This window comes from Salvelinus namaycush, chromosome 20 (assembly GCF_016432855.1).
Source record: "Salvelinus namaycush isolate Seneca chromosome 20, SaNama_1.0, whole genome shotgun sequence".
NCBI lineage: Eukaryota > Metazoa > Chordata > Actinopteri > Salmoniformes > Salmonidae > Salvelinus > Salvelinus namaycush.
This window is the reverse complement of record NC_052326.1, coordinates 5886557-5910274: the sequence shown is the minus strand read 5'-3', so window position 1 is coordinate 5910274 and position 23718 is coordinate 5886557. Positions and strand designations below refer to the sequence as shown.

The following is a 23718-nucleotide window of genomic DNA, read 5'->3' as shown; positions in this document are numbered from 1 at the left end:
GAACTTGACTGGCCTGCACAGAGCCCTGACCTCAACCCCATCGAACACCTTTGGGATGAATTGGAACGCCGACTGCGAGCCAGGCCTAATCACCCAACATCAGTGCCAGACCTCACTAATGCTCTTGTGGCTGAATGGAAGAAAGTCCCTTCCAACATCTAGTGGAAAGCCTTCCCAGAAGAGTGCAGGCTGTTGTATCAGCAAAGGGGGGACCAACTCCATATTAATGCCTATGGTTTTGGAATGAGATGTTCATTGAGCTGGTGTCCACTGACTTTTGATTATGTAGGTATGGGTAAAGTGACTAGCAGCAGCGTATGTGGCAAGTGAGAAAGTGTGGCGCCATGTAGTGTGTGTGTAGGCTATGTAGTGTGTGCGTGTGGTGGGGTCATTGTGTGTGGGTAGAGTCCAGTGTGTGTGCAAAGTTATTGCAAGAGTTTGTGCAAAAGTGTCAATGCGGGTAGTGCGTGTAGTCATTTGATTACCTATTTAACAGTTTTGTTTAGTAATCTTATGGCTTGTGGGTAGAGGCTGTTCAGGGTCCTGTTGGTGCATTGGTACCGCTTGCTGTTCTGTAGCAGAGAGAACAGTCTGCGGCTTGGTTGGCTGGAGTCGTTGACATTTTTTGGGGGCCTTTCTCTGACACCACCTGGTATAGAGGTCCTGGATGGCAGGGAGCTTGGCCCCAGTGATGTACTAGACCGGATGCCAAGCAGTTGCCATACCAAGCAGTGATTCAGCCAGTCAAGGTGCTCTCGGTGGGGCAGCTGTAGATCTTTTTGAGGGCCCATGCTAAATCTTTTTAGCCTCCTGAGGGGGAAGAGGCGTTGTAGTTCCCTCTTCACGACTGTGTTGGTGTGTTTAGACCATGATCGATTTTTTTTTTTTGTGATCTGGACACCGAGGAACTTGAAGCTCTCGACCAGCTCCACTGTTTCCTGTAGTCCAAAATCAGCTCCTTTGTCTTACTGATGTTGAGGGAGAGGTTGTAGTCCTGGCACCACACTGCCAGGTCTCTGACCCCCCTATAGGCCGTCTCATTGTCGTCGGGGATCAGGCCTATGACCATTGTTTTTTGTCGGCAAACTTAATGATGGTCAGCATGGCGGATGTGTTGTTGCCTACCTTCACCACCTGGGCGGGCCCGTCAAGAAGTCCAGCATCCAGTTGCAGAGTGAGGTGTTAAATCCCAGGAACCTTAGCTTAGTGATGAGCTTCAGGGCGCTATGGTGTTGAATGCTGATCTGTAGTCAATGAACAGCATTCTCACATACAGTGGGGCAAAAAAGTATTTAGTCAGCCACCAATTGTGCAAGTTCCCCCACTTAAAAAGATGAGAGAGGCCTGTAATTTTCATCATAGGTACACTTCAACTATGACAGACAAAATGAGAAAAAAAATTCCAGAAAATCACATTGTAGGATTTTTAATGAATTTATTTGCAAATTATGGTGGAAAATAAGTATTTGGTCAATAACAAAAGTTTTTCTCAATACTTTGTCATTGCCAACAAAGGGTATATAACAGAGGTCAAACGTTTTCTGTAAGTCTTCACAAGGTTTTCACACACTGTTTCTGGTATTTTGGCCCATTCCTCCATGCAGACCTCCTCTAGAGCAGTGATGTTTTGGGGCTGTTGCTGGGCAACACGGACTTTCAACTCCCTCCAAAGATGTTCTATGGGGTTGAGATCTGGAGACTGGCTAGGCCACTCCAGGACCTTGAAATGCTTCTTACGAAGCCACTCCTTTGTTGCCCGGGCGGTGTGTTTGGGATCATTGTCATGCTGAAAGACCCAGCCACGTTTCATCTTCAATGCCCTTGCTGATGGAAGGAGGTTTTCACTCAATCTCACGATACATGGCCCCATTCATTCTGTCCTTTACACGGATCAGTCGTCCTGGTCCCTTTGCAGAAAAACAGCCCCAAAGCATGTTTCCACCCCCATGCTTCACAGTAGGTATGGTGTTCTTTGGATGCAACTCAGCATTCTTTGTCCTCCGAACACGACGAGTTGAGTTTTTACCAAAAAGTTCTATTTTGGTTTCATCTGACCATATGACATTTTCCCAATCTTCTTCTGGATCATCCAAATGCTCTCTAGCAAACTTCAGACGGGCCTGGACATGTACTGGCTTAAGGGGGACACGTTTGGCACTGCAGGATTTGAGTCCCTGGCGGCGTAGTGTGTTACTGATGGTAGGCTTTGTTACTTTGGTCCCAGCTCTCTGCAGGTCATTCACTAGGTCCCCCCGTGTGGTTCTGGGATTTTTGCTCACCGTTCTTGTGATCATTTTGACTCCACGGGGTGAGATCTTGCTTGGAGCCCCAGATCGAGGGAGATTATCAATGGTCTTTTATGTCTTCCATTTCCTAATAATTGCTCCCACAGTTGATTTCCTCAAACCAAGCTGCTTACCTATTGCAGATTCAGTCCTCCCAGCCTGGTGCAGGTCTACAATTTTGTTTCTGGTGTCCTTTGACAGCTCTTTGGTCTTGGCCATAGTGAAGTTTGGAGTGTGACTGTTTGAGGTTGTGGACAGGTGTCTTTTATACTGATAACAAGTTCAAACAGGTGCCATTAATACAGGTAACGAGTGGAGGACAGAGGAGCCTCTTAAAGAATAAGTTACAGGTGTGTGAGAGCCAGAAATCTTGCTTGTTTGTAGGTGACCAAATACTTATTTTCCACCATAATTTGCAAATAAATTCATTAAAAATCCTACAATGTGATTTTCTGGATTTTCTTTCTCATTTTGTCTGTCATAGTTGAAGTGTACCTATGATGAAAATTACAGGCCTCATCTTTTTAAGTGGGGGAACTTGCACAATTGGTGGCTGACTAAATACTTTTTTGCCCCACTGTAGGTGTTCCTTTTGTCCAAGTGGGAAAGGGAAGTGTGGAGTGCAATAGAGATTGCATGATCTGTTGGTTGTATGTGATTTGGAGTGGGTCCAGGATGATGGTGTTGTGAGCCACGACCAGCCTTTCAAAGCTTTTCATGGCTACAGATGTGAGTGCTACAGGGTGTTAGTCATTTAGACAGGTAACCTTGGCATTCTTGGGCACAGAGACTATGGTGGTCTGCTTGAAACAAATATTGGTATTACAGACTGGGTCAGGGAGAGGTTGAAAATGTCAGTGAAGACACTCGCCAGCGCATGCTCTGAGTTCACATCCTGGTAATCTATCTGGCCTTGTGAATATTTACCTGTTTTAAGGGCTTACTCACCTCGGCTACGGACAGTGTGATCACACCGTCATCCGGAACAGCTGGTTTTCTCACTCATGGTTCAGTGTTGCCTGGCTTGATGCAAGCATAGAAGGCATATAGCTCGTCTGGTAGGCTCGTATCATTGGGCAGCTCGTGGCTGGGTTTCCCTTTGTAATCTGTGATAGTTTGCAAGCCTTGCCATATCCGACGAGCGTCAGTGCCATTGTTGTAGGATTCGACCGTAGTCCTGTATTACATGAGAAGGTGACATAAACCATTCTCTGATAATGATATATCACAGAATAATACTGTATATTTGTAGAATAACTTTTGGCAGCGATAACAGCTGTGAGTTTTTCTGGGTATGTCTCTAAGAGCTCTCCACACCTGGATTGTCCAACATTTACCCATTTTATTATTTAAACATTTCTTCAAGCTCTGTCAAATTGGTTGTTGATCATTGCTAGATAACCATGTTCAGATCTTGCCATAGACGAAGTAGATTTGTCAAAACTGTCCACTCAAGAACATTCACTGTCTTATTTGTAAGCAATTATAGTGTAGATTTGGCCTTGTGTTTTACGTTATTGTCCTGCTGAAAGGTAAATTCATCTCCTAGTGTCTTTTGGAAAGAGGCTGAACCAGGTTTTCTAGGATTTTGCCTGTGCTTAGCTCTATTGCGTTTCTTTTTTATCCTGAAAAACTCCCCAGTCCTTAATGATTACAAGCATACCCATAACATGATGCAGCTACCACTATGCTTGAAAATATGGAGAGTGGTAATGTATTGGACTTGCCCCAAACATAACACTTTGTATTCAGTGCTTTGTTGCAAATAGGATGCATGTTTTGGAAGAAGGCTTCCTTCTTTTCACTCTGTCAATTAGGTTAGTGTTGCGGAATTACAATGTTGTTAATCCATACTCAGTTTTGTGCTATCACAAGCATTACACTGTTAACTGTTTTAAAGTCACCATTGGCCTTCATAGTGAAATCCCTGAGTGTTTGTATTAACTCTCCCCATTAGCTGCTGCCAAGGCAGCAACTACTCTTCCTGGGGTCCAGCACATTAAGGCAGTTATATACAATAAAACATCTTACATTACTTTTCATAACACTGTTCACAACACATGAAGTGTTTGCCCTCCAGACCACTACACTACTACCACATATCTACATTACAAAATCCATGTGTAGAGTGCGTGTGCCTGTGTGTTGCCACAATCCTGCTGTTCCATAAGGTGTATTTTATTTTTTGTACTGATTCTACTGCTTGCACCAGTTACCTGATGTGGAATAGAGTCCCATGTAGTCATGGCTCTATGTAGTACTGTGTGCCTCCCATAGTCTGTTCTGGACTTGGGGATTGTGAAGAGACCTCTGGTGGCATGTCTTGTGGGGTATTCATGGGTGTTTGAGCTGTGTGCTAGTTGTTTAAACAGACAGTTTGGTGCATTCAGCATGTCAATACTTCTCACAAAAACAAGTAATGATGAAGTCAATCTCTCCTCCACCTTGAGCCATGAGAGATTAACATGCATATCATTGTTAGCTCTCTGTGTACATTTAAGGGCCAGCTGTGCTGCCCTGACCTAAGTCCCTCTTTGTGGCACATGATCACACGACTGGACAGAAGTCCAGGTGCGACAAAATTAGCGCCTCTAGGACCTGCCGTGTTGATAGTGTTGTTAAAAAAGCAGAGCTGCGCTTTATTATGGACAGACTTCTTCCTATCTTAGAGTTAGTTGAGTTTTAGGGTTTAGTGAATGATTTGTCCCAAATACGATGCTTTTAGTTTTTGAAATATTTAGGACTAACTAATTTCTTGCCTTCCATTCTGAAACTGACTGCAGTTCTTTAAGTGTTGTGGTAATTTCACTCGCTGTAGTAGCGGACTTGTAAAGTGTTGGGTCATCCGCATGCCTTTTATTCAAAGCCAGTGGCATGTCGTTAGTAAAGATTGAAAAAAGTAAGGGGCCTAGAAAGCTGCTCTGGGGAATTCCTGTTTTTACCTGGATTATGTTTGAGAGGCTTCCATTAAAGAACCCCCTTTGTGTTCTGTTAGACCGGCAACTCTTTATCCTCAATATAGCAGGGGGTGTAAAGCCATAACGCATGTTTTTCCAGGAGCAGACTATGGTCGATAATGTCAAAAGCCGCACTGAAGTTTAACAAAACAGATCCCACAATCTTTTTATCATCAATTTATCTCAGCCAATCATTTCTGTAAGGGCCGTGCATGTTGATTGTCCTTCCCTATAAGCGTGCTGAAAGTCTGTCAGTTTGTTTACTTTAAAATAGCATTGTATCTGGTCAAACACCATTTCCCCCCAAATTTTACTAAGGGTTGGTAAGACTCATTGGTCGGATATTTATGCCAGTAAAGGGGGCTTTACTATTATTGGGTAGCGGAATGACTTTTGCTTCCTCCAGGCCTGAGGGCACCCACTTTCTTGTAGGCTTAGATTGAAGATGTGGCAGTATCGTCTGCTGTTATCCTCAGTAATTTTCCATCCAAGTTGTCAGACCCTGGTGACTTGTCATTGTTGATATACAACAATAATTGTGACCCAATTTAGGAAACTAGGCTTATGTCGCAAGTCACAACTTCACAGGAGAAGCAAACATTTTAAATCAAAATGCTTTTTTGTGTGGCATAAATGCCTTCTCGACTATGTGAACTTTCATGTGCCTTAATAACAAACTTAAATACGAATAAAATTGTTAAATTTCGCTGCATCCCGCTACCGGGATCGATATGACAACAGCCAGTGAAAGTGCAGGGCGCCGAATTCAAACAACAGAAATCTCATAATTAAAATTCCTCAAACATACATGTGTTTTATATCATTTTAAAGGTCATCTTGTTGTTAATCCCACCAAAGTGTCCGATTTCAAATAGGCTTTTCAGCGAAAGCACCACAAACGATTGTTAGGTCACCACAAAACCACAATAAGCACAGCCATTTTCCAGCGAAAGATAGCAGTCAGAAAAAGCAGAAATAGAGAAAATTAATCACTAACCTTTGATTATCTTCATCAGATGACACTCATAGGACTTCATGTTACACAATACATGCATGTTTTGTTTGATAGTTAATATTTATAACAAAAAATCTGAGTTTACATTGGCGCGTTACATTCACTAGTTCCAAAAACATCAAGTGATTTTGCATAGCCACATCGTTTCAACAGAAATACTCATCATAAATGTAGATGATAATACAAGTTATACACATGGAATTATAGATATACCTCTCCTTAATGCAACCGCTGTGTCAGATTTCAAAATAACTTTATGGAAAAAGCAAATAATGCAATAATCTGAGACTGAGCTCAGAACAATAGCCAAATTAGCCGCCATGTTGGTCAACAGAAACCAGAAAAATACATGGTAAATGTTTCCTTTGAACTTCATCAGAATGCAGTCCTAGGAATCCTAGGTCCACAATAAATGCTTGATTTGTTCGATAATGTCTTATTTATGTCCAATTAGCTACTTTGGTTAGCGCGTTTGGTAAACAATTCCAAAGTCACAAAGCGCGTCCACTATAACGTGACGAAATGTCCAAAAGTTCCGTAACAGTCAATAGAAACATGTCACGATGTACTGAATCAATCTTTAGAATGTTGTTAACATACATCTTGAATAACGTTCCGGAGAATTAGATTGACTTCAGAAGAGCGGTGGAACGGAGGTCCTCATGTGAACGCGCATGTGAAAGCATGGTCAGCTCGTGGCAGACCTGACTAATTCCTGTCTCCTTCGGCCCCCCTTCACATTAGTCATCAGACAAAGTTCTATTGACTTGACATCTAGTGGAAGCCGTAGGAAGTGAAAACTCATCCATATCTCGTTGTAATTTCAATGAGAGCTTGGTTGAAAATCTGGCACCTCAGAAAAAATTCAAACAGGAAGTGGAACTTCTCAGGTTTTTGCCTGCCATATGAGTGCTGTTATACTCACATACATAATTCAAACAGTTTTAGAAACTTCAGAGTGTTTTATATCCAATACGAATAATAATATGCATATATTAGCAACTGGGACTGCGGAGCAGGCAGTTTACTATGGGCACCTCTGTGCACCTTTCATCCAAGCTACTCAATACTGCCCCTGCAGCCATAAGAAGTTAAGCCACAGAAAAAGGGAGCAACCTTCCCTATAGCCATGATTGGCTGAGATAATGAGTGGTTTGGGCATGCCAAGAGAGGAGTTCGGATTGGTCTGCCATGTAGAAGGCTTCTGTCTATTTGCCAGGTCAGTCTGTGTTGGTAATCCTGTCGAACACAGCTTTTTTTTTATGCATTGTGTAGTGGAGCTGCGTAAGTGTGGCTCACCACTTTCTGGAGGATCAAGTTTTGAAATCAGTGGATTTAGAGTATGATAGTTAAAAAGATGGAGAAAACACCTGTCTCCGGATTACATCTTTTTGATGGACACGTCTCCCTATCAGGAATGCCATACCACGGTTGCCCTTAGTTTGAAGATGTAATCCGGAGACAGGTGTTTTCTCCATCTCTTTAGCTATCATACTCTAAATCCACTGATGATGATAGTCCAGCATTAGCTAGCTACATTTTCAGATTTTACACATTTCTATTTTGACAAAGTGGTTTCATTTCAAGCTAAAGTGTACTGTTAGCTAGCTAGCTGATGTTATTCTTTTCCCAGAGCCATTCATTAGCTAACGTTACGTGACGTCTGTGATCTTAAACGTTGTTTACCTAGCTAGCAAGCTGTATGCCTTAAGCTGACGTGTACTGTTAGCTAGCTAACGTTAGCTGGCTGGCTCCCTAGCTGACGTTATTATTTGTATCCCAGAGCCATTTGCTTTTCTAGGTAGACACATCAACATTCTTACATCAACAAAGAATCACTACAAAACTTTTTGCATGACATTTAAGTCATTTTACATTTAAGTCATTTAGCAGACGCTCTTATCCAGAGCGACTTACAAATTGGAAAGTTCATACATATTCATCCTGGTCCCCCCGTGGGGAATGAACCCACAACCCTGGCGTTGCAAGCGCCATGCTCTACCAACTGAGCCACACGGGACCACACTGAGCCACACATGACTTCTTATACGTTATATTAGGCCCCATCCTTTGGAACTTTGGTTTTCCTAGATATGGCTATTATATTGTGATCACTACATCCTATGGATTTGGATACTGCTTTACAGCTGATTTCTGCAGCATTAGTAAAGATGTGATCAATACATTTCATTCATGTGCTGTTTGTAAATACCCTGGTAGGTTGACTGATAACCTGAACCAGATTGCAGGCACCGGTTACATTTTGAAGCTTTTTCTTGAGTGGGCAGCTTGATGAAAGCCAGTCAATATTAAGGTCACCCAGAAAATATTATTTTCTGTTGATTATTGCATACATTATAATGCATTTCTCACACATTATCCAGATTCTGACTGTTAGCACTTGGTCTGTAGCAGCTTCCCAGACAGAATGGGCTTTAGGTGAGGCAGATGAACCTGTAGCCATGTTACTTCAACAGTATTTAACATATCCTCTCTAAGCTTAACAGGAATGTGGCTCTGAATATAGATCGCAACACCGCTTTCTGTAGATGTTATAACCATGTATTGCTACCACTGTTTTATCTAAGTGCGTTTCGGAGAGAGCCAGAATATGAATGTCATCTGTTACTAGCAAGTTATTGATTTCATGCACCTTGTGGGCTATTTTTTGCACTTTTCTGCAATGCTTGATTGTTTTTATTGCTTTACTGGGAAGCTTATCAGAAGTAGACATGACAATGTTATGTTTATATATTTGTTATTTATTTACGTTTGAGCTGATAGTGCAGTGTTAGCTGCACACAGTGGACTTTCTACTAGGGCACACCACCTCAGTGCTAACAGTATAAATCTGGTTCATAGGCACATGATTGCTGTATACGTTAGCTGTAGGAATGACAAAAGCATTCAGGGGAGTTAGAGGGACATGAATTAGGTTAGTTACATTGTGACTGCCAACGCCCATGGGATAATATACATTTGCTACAGCAGTATGACAACGCAGCGACACAATGGTAGGGATGATCTAAACTGGATTATCTAATCCAGGAGCCAAGATTATTTGGATAGACTCCGTCATTCCTGTAGAGCATCTTCTGTTTCCAGAAGGTGTCAAAGTTTCCCATATAAGTTATTCAAAAAGAGCTACAGTAATATTTTAGTCAGGTGTAAAATGCCAGTAGCCTGCTGAATCTTTCACACCTGCGGCCCAACGATGGTACCGGACCTGAAATAATTGGCCACTTTCTGGAATCTTTCAGAGCTAGAATCAGTCCTTTTTAAAATTCATTTTCAGCTGTTCCGAGCTAGCCCTCTTAATGTCGTTTGACCCCACGTGGACTACGACAGCGTCAGCTCCTGGCAGCTGTCATAGAACAGTCGGAAGCATCCTTGTAATGTCTTGTAGGCGTGCTCCAGGATAGCACAGGGTTTTTGCACCGGGAATCAAGATTTTTCTTACCCTAGAGCTGCTGATGACGACAGTTTGTGCAATTGCTGAGGAGGTCCGGCCGTTCTTTTGCCTCGAGGTTTCGCAAACCCCTAGATGACTGAAGGGCGGTGGGGCGCAATGGACCCGAGACAGCTCTAGTATCCATTGTGGATGAGGAATGTGCCGGAGTCTTAAGATAGCCTCACTGTCCTAATCTCAATGTCATAATGAGGGGGTGAGCTCTGAAGATCTGAACCCGAGGTAGAAGCCACCAGAGATGGAGACAGAATAGAGGACAAAGGCGCAGGTACTTCCGGATCCAATCTCGAAAGCCCCCAGGGAAGAAGGCTCCGGATCCTCTGGATCAAGTGCGGTGAAGCTGTTTCTCGTCTGTGTCCGGGCTTACCTTCGCCGAGGAGGCCCCAGCTGTGTTCGACTTCCACGGCGAGTGACATATCTCTATGGCTAGTTGGTAGGATCGAGAACAGGAACTTCGACCAAGTCCTCCAGGACAGGAGCATCATACTAACTCCATTCTTCAAGGAAGCGGGCGACCCCTTCAGGGAGGGATCCCTGCAGAGACATGGTGGCGACACTTCCATCAGGCCAGAGCGGCGTCCGGCTACTGGGGTAGAAGAGAAAGGAACAAGTGGGCGGGCGTGGATTCCCCAGTAGCTTGTGTAAGTTCGTTACTTGTTTGCTAAGAGTAGCCACTTCGCCTTCCATAGTCCTCTGAAAGCAAACAGTTGCTACATTGAAAGTTCAGACTTTCCACATTGTCCCGGAATAAAGCAAAATAAACAACTCCTGCAGTGTTGGCAATTTCACTTTGAACATATGGGGTAGTGTGTGTGTGGGCCAGTGAAGACATCTCATTTTTAACCAATTTTAAGCTCTGGCTGTAACACATTAAATTGAAAAAATCAGGGAGTGTGAATACTTTCTGAAGGCACTATATCGGGCATTCCTCCAGAAACCACAGAGCGCTGTCCCTTTTCTAGGATTATGACCCTGGCTAACTCTGCAATTAAAGCCCAAGTGGATAACAGCAGGCTCGCCTCACGCTACTATCCTGAACCCAATTTCCCCTGCCTACTTCAGCCCCAGCAAATCCATTCAGGCTCTGCTTAGGGTCCTTTCTGTTGCTCTCAGTGCACCGATGAGACAGACAAATGAACATTTTGTAATGTAAAATCACCCTGAGAATTGATTGTACTTACAGCCAGTGCTCTCTCGAAGCCTGACACATGGTTATAATGGGACTTCGGCTGTGGGTGGATGAGAGATTGGATTGTTGCTCTGGTACCATTTGCACGGTACTAAGCCGGGCCGAGCTCTACTGAGCTGGCCTGGTTACACATTAACCATAGTTGCTGGAACCATGCCCGGAATTGGCAATGTGAAAAAAAAATATCAGAGCCAGCAGAGTATGGTTTGGGTCAAGATGGTACTGTGAAAAGGGTGTGCCTATACGCTAGCCCAGGCTGCAGCCTACTTTCCCCCTCTTCTGAGCTGCTACTTTAGGATAATTTACTCGCTTTTCTTTTTCAGTCTTCATTTTATTTTTTATTTAACGAGGCTCGCTACACCTGAAGTGAAAGTTTTGAACACTGTTGCAGTTTTAGGATTTGGTGTAAGTCCTGGCAGTGTCTCGTTCCATATTTTCTTATTTCTCCCTCTATAATTTCCATCAGTCTCCTTCTGACATGCTTCATTGTCTTTATTTGAATGGATTACGCAATGTCAACTCATTGACCGCCCAGCCTCAGTTGAAATTAACAAGGACTGACACCAAAATCCCAATGATCCCATTGACCTTACTGTACATAGGCCCAACCCAGATATGGGCTCAGCTCTGAATAGGCCGTTAGACAGTAGAGGGAAGGGAAACTAACAGACTTCTGATTTAACCTATAAGATGTATTACTAAGATTTTTCATCAGCTTGGCCTAGTTTTCCCCAGTCACCCTGTGTGTTGGGCGCAGTGATGTGAAAGTGTTAACAGTGCTATCTCACAAGTTTAAACACATATTGTGTGCTAACCTGTCATGGCTGATCAGCTCAGGCTTCATGACATGGAGCTATGTCGGGTATGTGAAGATAGGAGTTCACAGCCTACCTGAGACAATGCTCAGTCTAATTGCTTTTCTTCACAAGCTATGGTGTTTTGATTACCTGGTTAATCTAGTTTATGACCACCCGCCTATCAATAACAATTACTTAGATGGATCAGTCATCGACCTGAAAAAAGCCCCGCTTTGTTTCCATTGATAATTCAGAATTTGATGAAGTTGAATCGTATCAACTAGTCTGGAGAAGATTCCAGGTGAACCACTGTATTTTTCACTGTAATGTAACGGCTGGTCTATTGGGTTTCACTGTAGGGCACTAACAGATACCCTGATCAGCCCCCTGGAGCTGAAGATTGAGGAGTGGAAGAAGGTGGCCAGTCAGTTGGACAAGGACCATGCCAAAGGTAGGAGACCGTACATACACAAATAGGCGTACATGCATACAATTATGAAACGTCTGAGTTATCTGACTCATTTCACTGAGACTTTATCCCCTCATGTCTTCCCAATGCAGAATACAAGAAGGCCAGAGCAGACATAAAGAAGAAATCCTCAGATACAATCAAGCTGCAGAAGAAGGTTAAGAAAGGTAAGGGTGTCTGTTTCAAACTCTCTAAGTACTGTGTGATGTGACACTCTCTGGCCCAGATAAGAGGGAAACACCCGTAGCAATGTGGCCTAAGCATTTGGAGGGAGGGAGGGGGGGGATTGGACTACACCTAAATAGAAAGTGTGATTCAAAGCAGCGAGCAGCGGAACAGTCATTACTGAGGTTCAGGTTACCTTAACACAGCTGGCTTTGTGAAAGGAGACAATGTGGTTTGTCCATACCCGCAGCTGTTACGGTGCCCCTCTTCGCCAATCCATCTCACCACACCTTCAATGTTCCTCTTCCGTAGACGGTATCGTTTCAGCCAGGTTGTGGTTGTGTAGCTCTAGCTGAGGACTTTTTTCTTAGTCTCCGTAGTGAGAGGCTGTAAAGATAAATACATTTTTCCCCAGATGTAAAATTCGATGACAATAACAACAATCTTACCTTGTTAGTTAGCAAAAAGCTTAAACGTGATAATCCACCTTCCCATTCTGACTTTTAAATGCATGGCCAGTAATGATGTCGTGACTATCGCAGCTCTGAACTATGAATTGAGCTTCTGTCGTCTTTGAGAATTGAAGTCTTTGTTCATTCCTCAAGTGTTGCTCTACGAGACCACACCATGACGACTGAGAAAGTTATTGGTGTCGCAAAGCAGAACTAGCATATGAATATTTGGATACCCAGGGCTCCAGACTGCGACCATTTAGTCACATTTGATTAACCTTGTGACTTGGCTGTGCGAGTAAAATTTGTATTGGTTGCATAGTTACGAGCTGCACATTCTACAAGCTCATCTCATTCCAAACTTCAAAATATTTTTGGCTACTAAAACCATGATTTGGTCAAACTGTATTCTGGGGCCTTAGTGTCAAAAAGTGATGAAACCGTTACGTAGCATATTAAAGCGGCACATTATGTAGTGCTTCTCTTTGTAATGTATTAATTGATATTAGAAGAGGTACCCAAAAATGGCACACTCTCATTTTGCTTTTCACATTATCCAATATGGCCGCCGATACTGAATCCGATTTTGGAAAGGTGATGTTAATGTTGAATTTGTTGCCATATATAATACAAATCTTGTGTATCTATATTCGGAGAGCCTGTTTCTGTCCTGCCCTTGACTTTGGTGCAGGGCATGTGATGTCCATAGCCTCTTTTTCGCAAAACTCCCTGATGATCTCAAGAAGTTTGCGTTTTTCTAACCGTGTCCAGTCCAGGTGGTGCATGTACAGGCAGACCATCTATTGGAGGAAGGATGTCAGCGTTGTGCAGCAGCTGAAACCTGGTCCCGACTGAGTTTGAACGCTACTTGGCGACAACAGCTCCAGAGCATCAGTTAAACAGGAAATAACAAAAAACTGAAGACATTACAACCTAGCACAACACCAATTCACCTCCCAAGTTTAGATAAGAATAATAACGTCATACAATGCAATGAAAATGATATTCACCTGAAGTGCTGGTACTGCTTGAACTGTGGCAGCGGCCTGAAGTACGGAGTCAGGTGTTGTTGCCAGCCATAGCTTTCCACCAGCACCGTACCATCCTCCACAAGCAATCTCTAAGTGCCAATCATGTTGGAGGTCAATTAAAAAGTCCCCTCTTTCCAACAGCTTTTGTATTTCTTTCTGAGCCCAGGTAGAACATATGATAATGAATTCAGTTAGCCTGTTGTGTGTGAGTGTGTGTATAGTCATCATACTGTGTGTGTGTTATGTAATTGGTAAGTGCATGCATGCATATGGAAGGTGTGTTTGAAGTATTGAGGTGCATGTGTCAGAGAGCGAGAGCCCCCTTCCCTTTCTTCCTGACAGCCAATTGTATGTGGAATCTGTTGTCGTAGCAGCTGGACACAAATGAGTAGGCAGTCACACGCCCCCTCTAGTCTCTTTTTATAGACCCCTGCATACCACACAGCGTTTGTCAACACACACATCCGTTTTGCTGCTCGCCATTGGCCTTCACTCCGGTTCATCTCGTGCTCTCGACAGGCCTGCAGCATGCATCTTCCCAGAGAGCACACTGACATAACAGTTGGAGAGGAGTGGTATCTTATGTAGTATCCTCTTACGTAGGTGCTTGGGTTGGAGCATGGACTCTACAAGGTGTTGAAAGTGTTCCACAGGGATGCTGGACCATGTTGACTCCAATGCTTCCCACAGTTGTGTCAAGTTGGCTGGATGTCCTTTGGGTGGTGGACCAGTCTTGAATCACACTGTAAACTCTCGTGTGTGAAAAACCCTGCAGCGTTGCAGTTTTTAACTAGAACCGGTGCACCTGGCAACTACTACCATACTCCATTCAAATGGCACTTAAATATTTTGTCCAGCCCATTCACCCTCTGAATGGCCCACATGCACAATCCATGTCTCAATTGTCTCCAGGCTTAAAAATCCTTATTTAACCGGTCTCCTCCCCTTCATCTACACTGATTTGAAGTGGATTTAACAAGTGACATCAATAAGGGATCATTGCTTTCACTTGGTAGGTCTGTCATGGAAAGAGCAGGTGTTCTCAATGGTTTGTATGCTCAGTGTATAGAAAACACAGGATATTCAAAACAAAGAGATTTTCAAGGTTATACTGCTTTCTTGTGGCAAAAGTATGCAATAGCAGGTACTATGCTTTGGCTATATAAAGCTGTGTATTTTTAGTTTCTCAATCACGGTCTGAATTTCTCTTCAAAGGTTTTGGGATAAATAAGAGACACCTCTGACCAGCAATTAGAATGGGATACTAAGAGGAAAGTTGATCTCAAAATATTTCTATATTATTCATTAAATTGATAGATTATACAATGGGTGGGCCTAATCCTGGATGCTGATTGGTTAAAACCGCATTCCAGCCTTTCATGTCAAACAAAATGCAGCTAGTTTGGAGTGATTGTGTTAACTGTTGTTGGCTAGCTCCTCTGAACAACAGTGTCCTGACGAGAGAGCACATTTTCTATGCCAGGTGAAATCGCGCATCATTAGCTCATTGTTAAATGTCACTAGAAAACAGTTTAAACAAATGCAAAAGCAGCTACTTTGTTGTTTTTCTGGCTGCACTGTTTGACGTGACAGTAAGTTAGCCGTAGTTGACTAGCTAGCAAGCATGAGAACGTGGCCAGAAAGTATGGCAATAGAACATTTAGAACAAACGACTGGGTTGCATTCATAGATACAGAACAAAAAGACTGAAATACTGGGTCGCGTCTCTGGAAACAGACCCAATTGAACGAACGACCAGCCGGCTTGGGTAGCAACCCTAGATTTGTGTCGGGACTATATATCGTGGAAGAATGAAATCGTATGAATAAATTCATCAAAATAATATTTTTAATTCAAATATGTCAATCATTATTTGAATCTATTGGTAACCGGTTGTATAAAAGTGATAATGCCCTCGAAGCGTTGTTTGGAGGATATATTGGCACTGTTTCCCTGCCCACGATTTAGTTTCGGACCTAGCAACACCCGTGCCAAGATATACTCAACACTGTCTTCTCGTGCATTATCACTTAAATGCACACCCCTCAACAAATGTGTTTCGGGCATCGTTTTCTACCCTGAGTTTTGTTAACTTGCTATAGCAGCCCGCTGGCTTTGTTTGCCTGTTATTTTGCCAGTCTGCTCTGCCTGTCAACTTTGGTTCCCCCCTGTGTTTCTCTAGGAAAGGACGAGGTGCGCGGGCAGCTGGACAACGCCCTGCAGGAGGTGAACGTGCGCTATGCTGTGCTGGAAGAGACTGAGAAGAGGGCAGTGTGCCGGGCGCTCATCGAAGAGAGGGGCCGTTACTGCGCCTTTGTCAGCATGCTCAAACCTGTGCTGGTGAGTAGGTTATAATAATATTATTATTATTATCATCTGATCTACAATCAGTCTATGTTCATGACAAATATGTGTTCATGAGTTAGTTAGTCTCATCTGATCCGGAATCGGTCAGTATTCACGTCAAACCTGTGCTGGGGTTATCCTCTCATCTAGAATCAGTATCCATGCCAAATATGTGATTTTGGGGTGGTTATAATTATAATCCAAAATCAGTCTTTATGATTCATGCCAAAACTGTATGTGTGAGGGCTAATACTCTCATCTGACCCAGACTCAGTCAGTACTACCTAGGCCTAGACTGGCCCAAGGATCTAGTTGGAACGTTCAGCTGCTAAAGTTGATCCATTTTTATATAAAAGGTCTCTGGCTTCTGTTTTAGTGATTGGAACAGGTTGGAGGCCCCAGAACCCCATGATGTAACGCCATGCAAGTTCAACGCTGTTTACACTGTTGACATGAGAGAGAGTCTCTATTGAGTGAATCTGGCAATGTTTGATGGTGATTGGACGGTCAGTGCCTCAAGGCCTCAGTTCCACATAGCGCACTACTTTTGATGAGAGCCCTATGTAGGGAATAGGGTTCCATTTGTGACGTAGACAGTAATATTTTCAGTTTTGCCATATGCACACGTACATTGAAATGCTTAACTTGCAAGTCCTTCCCAACAATGCAGTATTCAATATCAAAATAGAAAAATAACAGGAAAAAAACGAGTGTAAGCTGTCTTAGTGGGTAGAGACCTGGGGATAGACGGTGGGAGAGCAGTAGCTGTTAGCCATTTAACAGTCTTATGGCCAGGGGATCGAAGCTGTTTAGGAGTCTGTTGTTCTGAGCCTTGATACACTGGTACCGCCTGCCGGACGAGAGCATGGAGTCTGGCAATTTCTCGGGTGGCTGGAGCCTGGCAATTTTTGGTGGCCTTTCTCCGACACCGCCTGCCATGTACGTCCTGGGAACTGACCCCCAGTGATGTGCTGGGCTTCCCGCGACACACTCTGTAGGGCCTTCCGGTCGAGGGCAGTGTAGTTGCCAGACAGTGATACAACCAGTCAGGATGCTCTCGATGGTGCAGCTGTAAAAGGTCTGAGGGGCCATGCCAAAATCCTTTCAACCTCCTGAGGGAGAATGGGTGCTACAATTGAAAGAAATTACACCAATATCTCTAAATTCTATGGATCACGTCATCTCATTTTACGCCGACGATATCTTACTTTACCTAGACAATGTATCTCAATCTCTCCCGAATGCTTTGAAGATTATAGACAAATTCAGCTCCATTTCACGTTTTAAAATAAATCTCACCAAATCTAACCTACTCCCCCTTAACCTGTTTGGGCTGCAAGCCAGACACCGCCCACAATATGACAACATCCAGCTCAAAGTGCAGGGCGCGAAATTCAAAAGCTAGTTTTTAAAAATATTTAACTTTCACACATTAACAAGTCCAAGACACCAGATGAAAGATAAACTTCTTGTGAATCAAACCAACATGTCCGATTTTTAAAATGTTTTACAGGGAAGACAAAATATGTACATCTATTAGCTAACCACGTTAGCAAATGACACCACTTTTCTAACTCCATCAGTTTCTTACTCCATCAGGTGCTATCACAAATTCGACCAAATAAAGATATAAATAGCCACTAACCAAGAAACAAATTCATCAGATGACAGTCTGATAACATATTTATTGTATAGCATATTTTTTTTCGAAAAATGTGCATATTTCAGGTATAAATCATATTTTACATTTCAGCTACAAATCAGAAAGTGCACCGAAAGCAGCCATAATATTTACAGACACCAACAGACACCAACGTCAAATAGCTTATTACTCATCATAAAACATTTCCGAAAAATATATAGTTTGCAGCAATTGAAAGATAGGCAACTTGTGATTCCAAACAATATTTCCGATTTATTAAATGTTTTACAGCGAAAACAAAATGTATCGCTATATTAGCGTAGCCACAATAGAGAGACACATTTGGGCGCCCACGACCCGTTCACATGCACGACAGATATATGAAATAACATCATAAAATGAGTCTTACTTTGGCTGATCTTTCATCAGAATGTTGAAACAGGCGTCCTCTGTCCAGATGAGTCGTTGTTTCGTTTCAGAATGAGAAATATCCCTGTTCATTTACCATTTCCAGTAGCCGTGGTCCAACGTAAACACAGTCATACGACGGAACACGGCAAAACTCCCGAATAAAGTTTCAATAATCTGATTAAACTATATTGAAAAAAACATACATTACGATGATATGGTCACATATATCCAAAAAAATTCGAGCCGGAGACGTTAGCCGTTCGTTAGGAAGGCAAAACAGAAGTCCATCCCACTTCCTTCAGAATACCGGAAGTGGGCGCTCAGGTCAAAGAAATAGGTTTTTTTCCACCACAGACCAAGAGGAGCAAAAAAATGTCTTCTCTGACATCCTCTTTACACCAATAGGAAGGCGTATAGACTGTCAGCAGACTCCTAGGTGTTAAGACCATGTATAGGCATCAGATTGAAAAGAGCATAGATTTCTGACATTTCACTTCCTGGTCAGGAAAAGTGCTGCAGAAGGACTTGTGTTTCACTCAGAGAAATAATTCCAACTGTTTTAGAAACTAGAAAGTGTTTTCTATCCAAAAAGAATAATAATATTCATATTGTACGAGCAAGATTTGAGTAGGAGGCCGTTTGAAATGGGCACGATTTCACTGGCTACTCAACACTTTGCCTTGCAGCCATAAGAAGTTAAGAACCCGGCACAGGACCCCATCTCTTATGGAATGCCAATCATTTCCCATTTTAAAAATGTAGGAATCGATATATTTATTTTAGATTAAACCATTGCCCAAAATGTAAACAGAACGCTCAAATCAATTCAATCAGACCACAGTAGAAGGCTTAACATTCCAGTCGCTCTAACCGGCAGAATGTCTATTGCGAAAGTTAATATATTGCCACGGTTTGAATTTTGTGAGCTCAATGCTTCCTATGTCTCTCCCTTCCGGCTATTGGGATAAAATCCACAGTGAATTTTCAGAATGGTAATAGAAAGATAAGATATCCCAGATTTAAATTAACACATTTACAGAGAGGGAAAGATGCTGGAGGGCTATCTGTTCCAAACTCTAAATTCTATTTCCAAGCTTTAGCATTTCGCCGAATGTATAAATTGGTTTAGACATAACTTTTCCGCTCCCTGGCTGAGAATCGAGAAATATGGTGGCTCCCATTGCCCTGGAAGAAGTGATGTTCATTAATCTATCTCAAACAATGTAAACTACGCTTTGGCCCTATTATTGCTCGCACACTATCTGTTTGGCATAAAATGTAATAACTATGCAACTAGGAAACTTAATCGCACGCCCAGACTCCAATATTTAACAATAATGCCTTGCTATCTGGAGGACTGCCTTTCACATCGCCCCACTGGTCCCAATGTGGTATCCATGCCCGTGGCGATGTAATGGTATAAGGACATTCCAAGAACTGAAAGAAGCATTTATATTACCGGGTAACTCTTTTTTTTTATCTTTAGCTTAGATCAGCTATGCTGGCCTATGGAGTTCCATGGAAAACCCAGCTGTAGAACCGTCTAATGATACAATTTGTAAACGGATTACCTGGTCCCTCGAAAGGACTAGGGCAGATGAAGATGAGGGAGGAGAAATGTGATGGCCATGCATCATTTTTGTCAAGCAGACCTTGCTTTTTCATTGTAAGCTCATTTACTTGTGTGGCTGCCAGTCAAATAGGGTTGCACTTCTTCTTTTGTCATCTGATCAAAATGAACTATTTTCAGCTGAATGTGTTGCACTAATGTACGTTCTGTGAAGGAACGCTATAGTTGCACCTCCCTGATCGCTCTATTGAAGCAAAAAAAACTCACTTTCAATATAAAAAGTCACCCTTGTCAATACGCAGCTGGACTCAACTGCTCCCGCTTTGTCTCGTTGTCTTATTTACAAACATGTGACTGGCTCAACTGTTCTGGGGAACTATGGGAAGCTTCATAATGTAAAATAATGCGATCTGCTTTATCTCCTAACGTATTGCACAAGTTGACTGCTGGTCTTTACTAAATAAATAGCTACAAATATACACATGTTTTGAAAAACTTCAAATTAATAGTTTTGACGGTAAGCCTTGTTACTAGCCTTGTTAATAGTTTTGACCGCCCAAGCCTTGTTACTAGGGGCTATTTGTAACTGATAGTTGTGTCTGGGATCTGTGGTTAGGGGCAGCGCTGTGGTTTTTGGTGATTGGTTGTGTGTGTCTGATCTGTGGTTGTGTGTGTGCAGGATCATGAGATCAGCATGCTGGGAGAAGTGACCCACCTGCAGACCATCCTGGAAGACCTGAGCAACCTGACGGCCGAGCCCAGCAAACTGCCCCCCGCCAGCGAACAGGTAAGCTGGATGATACACACACACACACACACACACACACACACACACACACACTTGTTCGCACCACACACACATACACACTTGTTCGCACCACACACACAGAGACATCAATATACCTTCCCAAATACACTTAACCACATACTCGCACACATATATACATACACACACACACACACACACACACAGTGTTAGATATTCCCACTGTTTCATGTACTCATTCTCACACATTAAAACACTTTTTCCCCCTCCCTACTCAACAGGTGATCCTGGATCTAAAGGGATCCGAATACAGCTACAGTTATCAGACGCCCCCTGCCTCCCCCAGCAACACGATGTCCCGCAAGAGCAGCATCAGCAGGTAGCTAAACCCACACACACACACACACACACACGCATGCAAAAACACAAATCACATGCACGTACTCACACATTCTTACTCATACATAAACTTACCAACACTCGTGTACACACACACTACACTAAGTACTTTAGAGAGCTTACCAAATTGGGGTGGTGCACGAAGAGAAAGTGGATCAAATGGATAGTAGTAGCTAAGTGAAGTTCAGTGTGTCTGCTATCACAGTGGCCAAGTTCCACTGACTGGAGCCAGCTAAGGAAGTGTGCTCCCGTAATAGGGGTTAGTTAAACATTCGATCCTTAAATGGCACCCTATTCCCTATATAGTGCACTACTTTTGGCCAGAGCCAAGTCAAAAGTAGTGCAATATGTAGGGAATATGGTGCCATTTTGAACGCAGCCTTGGAGAGGGATGAAGGAGGGGGAGGGAAGGGAGGGATGATAAAGAGAGCAGGTGACTGAGTAAAGTTCCGAGAGGACAAGTGAAGTGGAGCCAAGGGAAGGGAAGTGAAGAATAGCGGGGCGTGGCGGCTGCGGACAGTCTGTCACCCATGTGTCCTGTCTGCTTACCATGGAATGGCCTGGGATGACTCACACACACGCATGCATGGAGCACGCACACACACACTTGGCTTCATCGCACTCGGGATGTCTGCTGGTCCCCTGGTGCAGCAAGCCTCTACTGTGTGCAGACACAAACACATGTTCCGGATTTCATCTCACTGTGTATGAAAGGGGAATGTGTGTGTGTGTGTGTGTATCCATCCCATGGTGGAGGAGGGGTGTACTGATCGTGCATGCCGCAGCCAAAACACACGTCCCCCAGGAGCTGATTGGGGTAGGGAGGGTGGGTGGATGACTTCCTCATCATAGAGACAGGGTAGAAGGGTGAGCAGGCAAGTGAGAGAATGACTAGGCTTAGATCTCCAGTCTTGATTGGGTACTCTCCAAATAAAACTCCAAAGTACCTCATCCGAACCTTTGTCCAAAGCACCTAAACACAGCTGTCTAAGTACGATTCAAAGTTTATTTGAATGTGATTATATGTATTGTAATTGATGATGTATGACATTCATTATGCTCTTTGGTCAGCTAAAGGTGACAACAAGACCTCTATAATGTACAGTAAATATCCAAATACAGTATAAAAAATTGCAACAGTTTGAGGTTGAGTTGGTTTAGTGGGTTTCCTGTCAACTTGGCTTTGCAGTCCTCTCTTTGGAACTCGTACAAGCACACACACACACACACCACAGCCCTCATTGGTCCAGCCTGTTTGGGATAGTCATTTAGAGCGGTAGTTTCCACTACAGTCTGTTCTGACAACTCTCAACTGGCAGAGCTCAGTTTCCACTTAAGCAGTCAAACGTTTCTCAAAACTACTACTATGCTCAAAACCTGCAGTGTGTTGATGTAGCAGACCATTTACGCATTCAAACCAGGCCTTCTACTTTTAGCTATTGGCATGGGCAGTACACCAAAGTCCATGATTGGATTCACACAGTTTGATTTAGAATGTGTCCCAAATGGCACCCTTCTACCTACATAGTGCAGTAATTTTGACCAGAGCCCCATGGGCTGAAAGTAGTGTACTATATAGGGAATAGTGTCCCATTTGGAACATTACCCAACTGCAAAACTACACCTGACTGCAAAACATGACGAGAGCGTGACTGCACACCTCCATCAACATGGTATTCAGGGTGCTGCCTTGAGAGCGTGACGATATGCATGGCTACAAAAGAAGAAGAGTCCCCACTATCTTCATCATACTTCTGACTTATGCACTGAGCAAAATATAACGCAACATGTAAAGTGTTGGTTCCATGTTTCATGAGCTGAAATAAAAGATCCTAGAAATGTACATCCCTGTTAGTGCGCATTTCTCCTTGCCAATATAATCCTTCCACCTGACAGGTGTGGCATATCAAGAAGCTGATTAAACAGCATGGTAATTATACAGGTGCACCTTGTGCTGGGGACAATAAAAGGCGCAGATTTGTCACACAACACAATGACACAGATGTCTCAACTTTTCAGGGAGCGTACAATTGGCATGCTGACTGCAGGTATGTCCACCAGAGCTGTTGCCAGATAATTGAATGTTAATTTCTCTACCATAAGCCGCCTCCAACGTCATTTTTGAGAATCTGGCAGTACGTCCAACCGGATGCTCATCTGTGTGCTCGTTGTCCTCAACTGGGTCTTGACCTGACTGCAGTTAGGCATCGTTACCAACTTCAGTGGGCGAATGCTCACCTTTGATTGCCACTGGCACACTAGAGAAGTGTGCTCTTCGCGGATGAATCCCGGTTTCTAATGTACATGGCAGACAGTGTGTATAGCATTGTGTGGGAGAGTGGTTTCCTGATGTCAACGTGTGCCCCATGGTGTGGTTATTGTATGGGCAGGCATACCATAGTGCAGCTATTCCCTCCGCAAGGCAATCACACAAGCAAAGCGTCAGTATAGATACAAAGTAGAGTCGCAATTCAACGGCTCAAACACAAATATGTGGCAGGGTCTACAGTCAATCACAGATTACAAAAAGAATACCAGCCCCGTCGCGGACATCGTCTTGCTTCCAGACAAATTAAACAACTTCTTTGCACGCTTTGAGGACAATGCAGTGCCACTGACACGGCCCGCTACCAAAGCCTGTGCGCTCTCCTTCTCCGTGGCCAACGTGAGTAAAACATTTAAACTTGTTAACCATCGCAAGGCTACAGGCCCAGACGGCATCCCTAGCCACATCCTCACAACATTTGCAGACCAG

At 43.3% G+C, this 23718-nt stretch overlaps 1 protein-coding gene across 2 annotated transcripts in view; it reads left to right on the top strand.

Moving 5' to 3' along the window:
* LOC120064988 (protein MTSS 2-like) overlaps positions 1-23718 on the top strand; it is a 118382-nt gene that overhangs the window by 63312 nt on the left and 31352 nt on the right. For both annotated transcript variants that reach the window (XM_039015611.1, XM_039015612.1), the window contains exons 5-9: positions 12072-12163; positions 12274-12348; positions 16012-16169; positions 20478-20585; positions 20846-20943. In XM_039015611.1, the coding sequence (XP_038871539.1) occupies positions 12072-12163; positions 12274-12348; positions 16012-16169; positions 20478-20585; positions 20846-20943 (531 nt within the window). The remainder of the gene's footprint in view (positions 1-12071; positions 12164-12273; positions 12349-16011; positions 16170-20477; positions 20586-20845; positions 20944-23718) is intronic.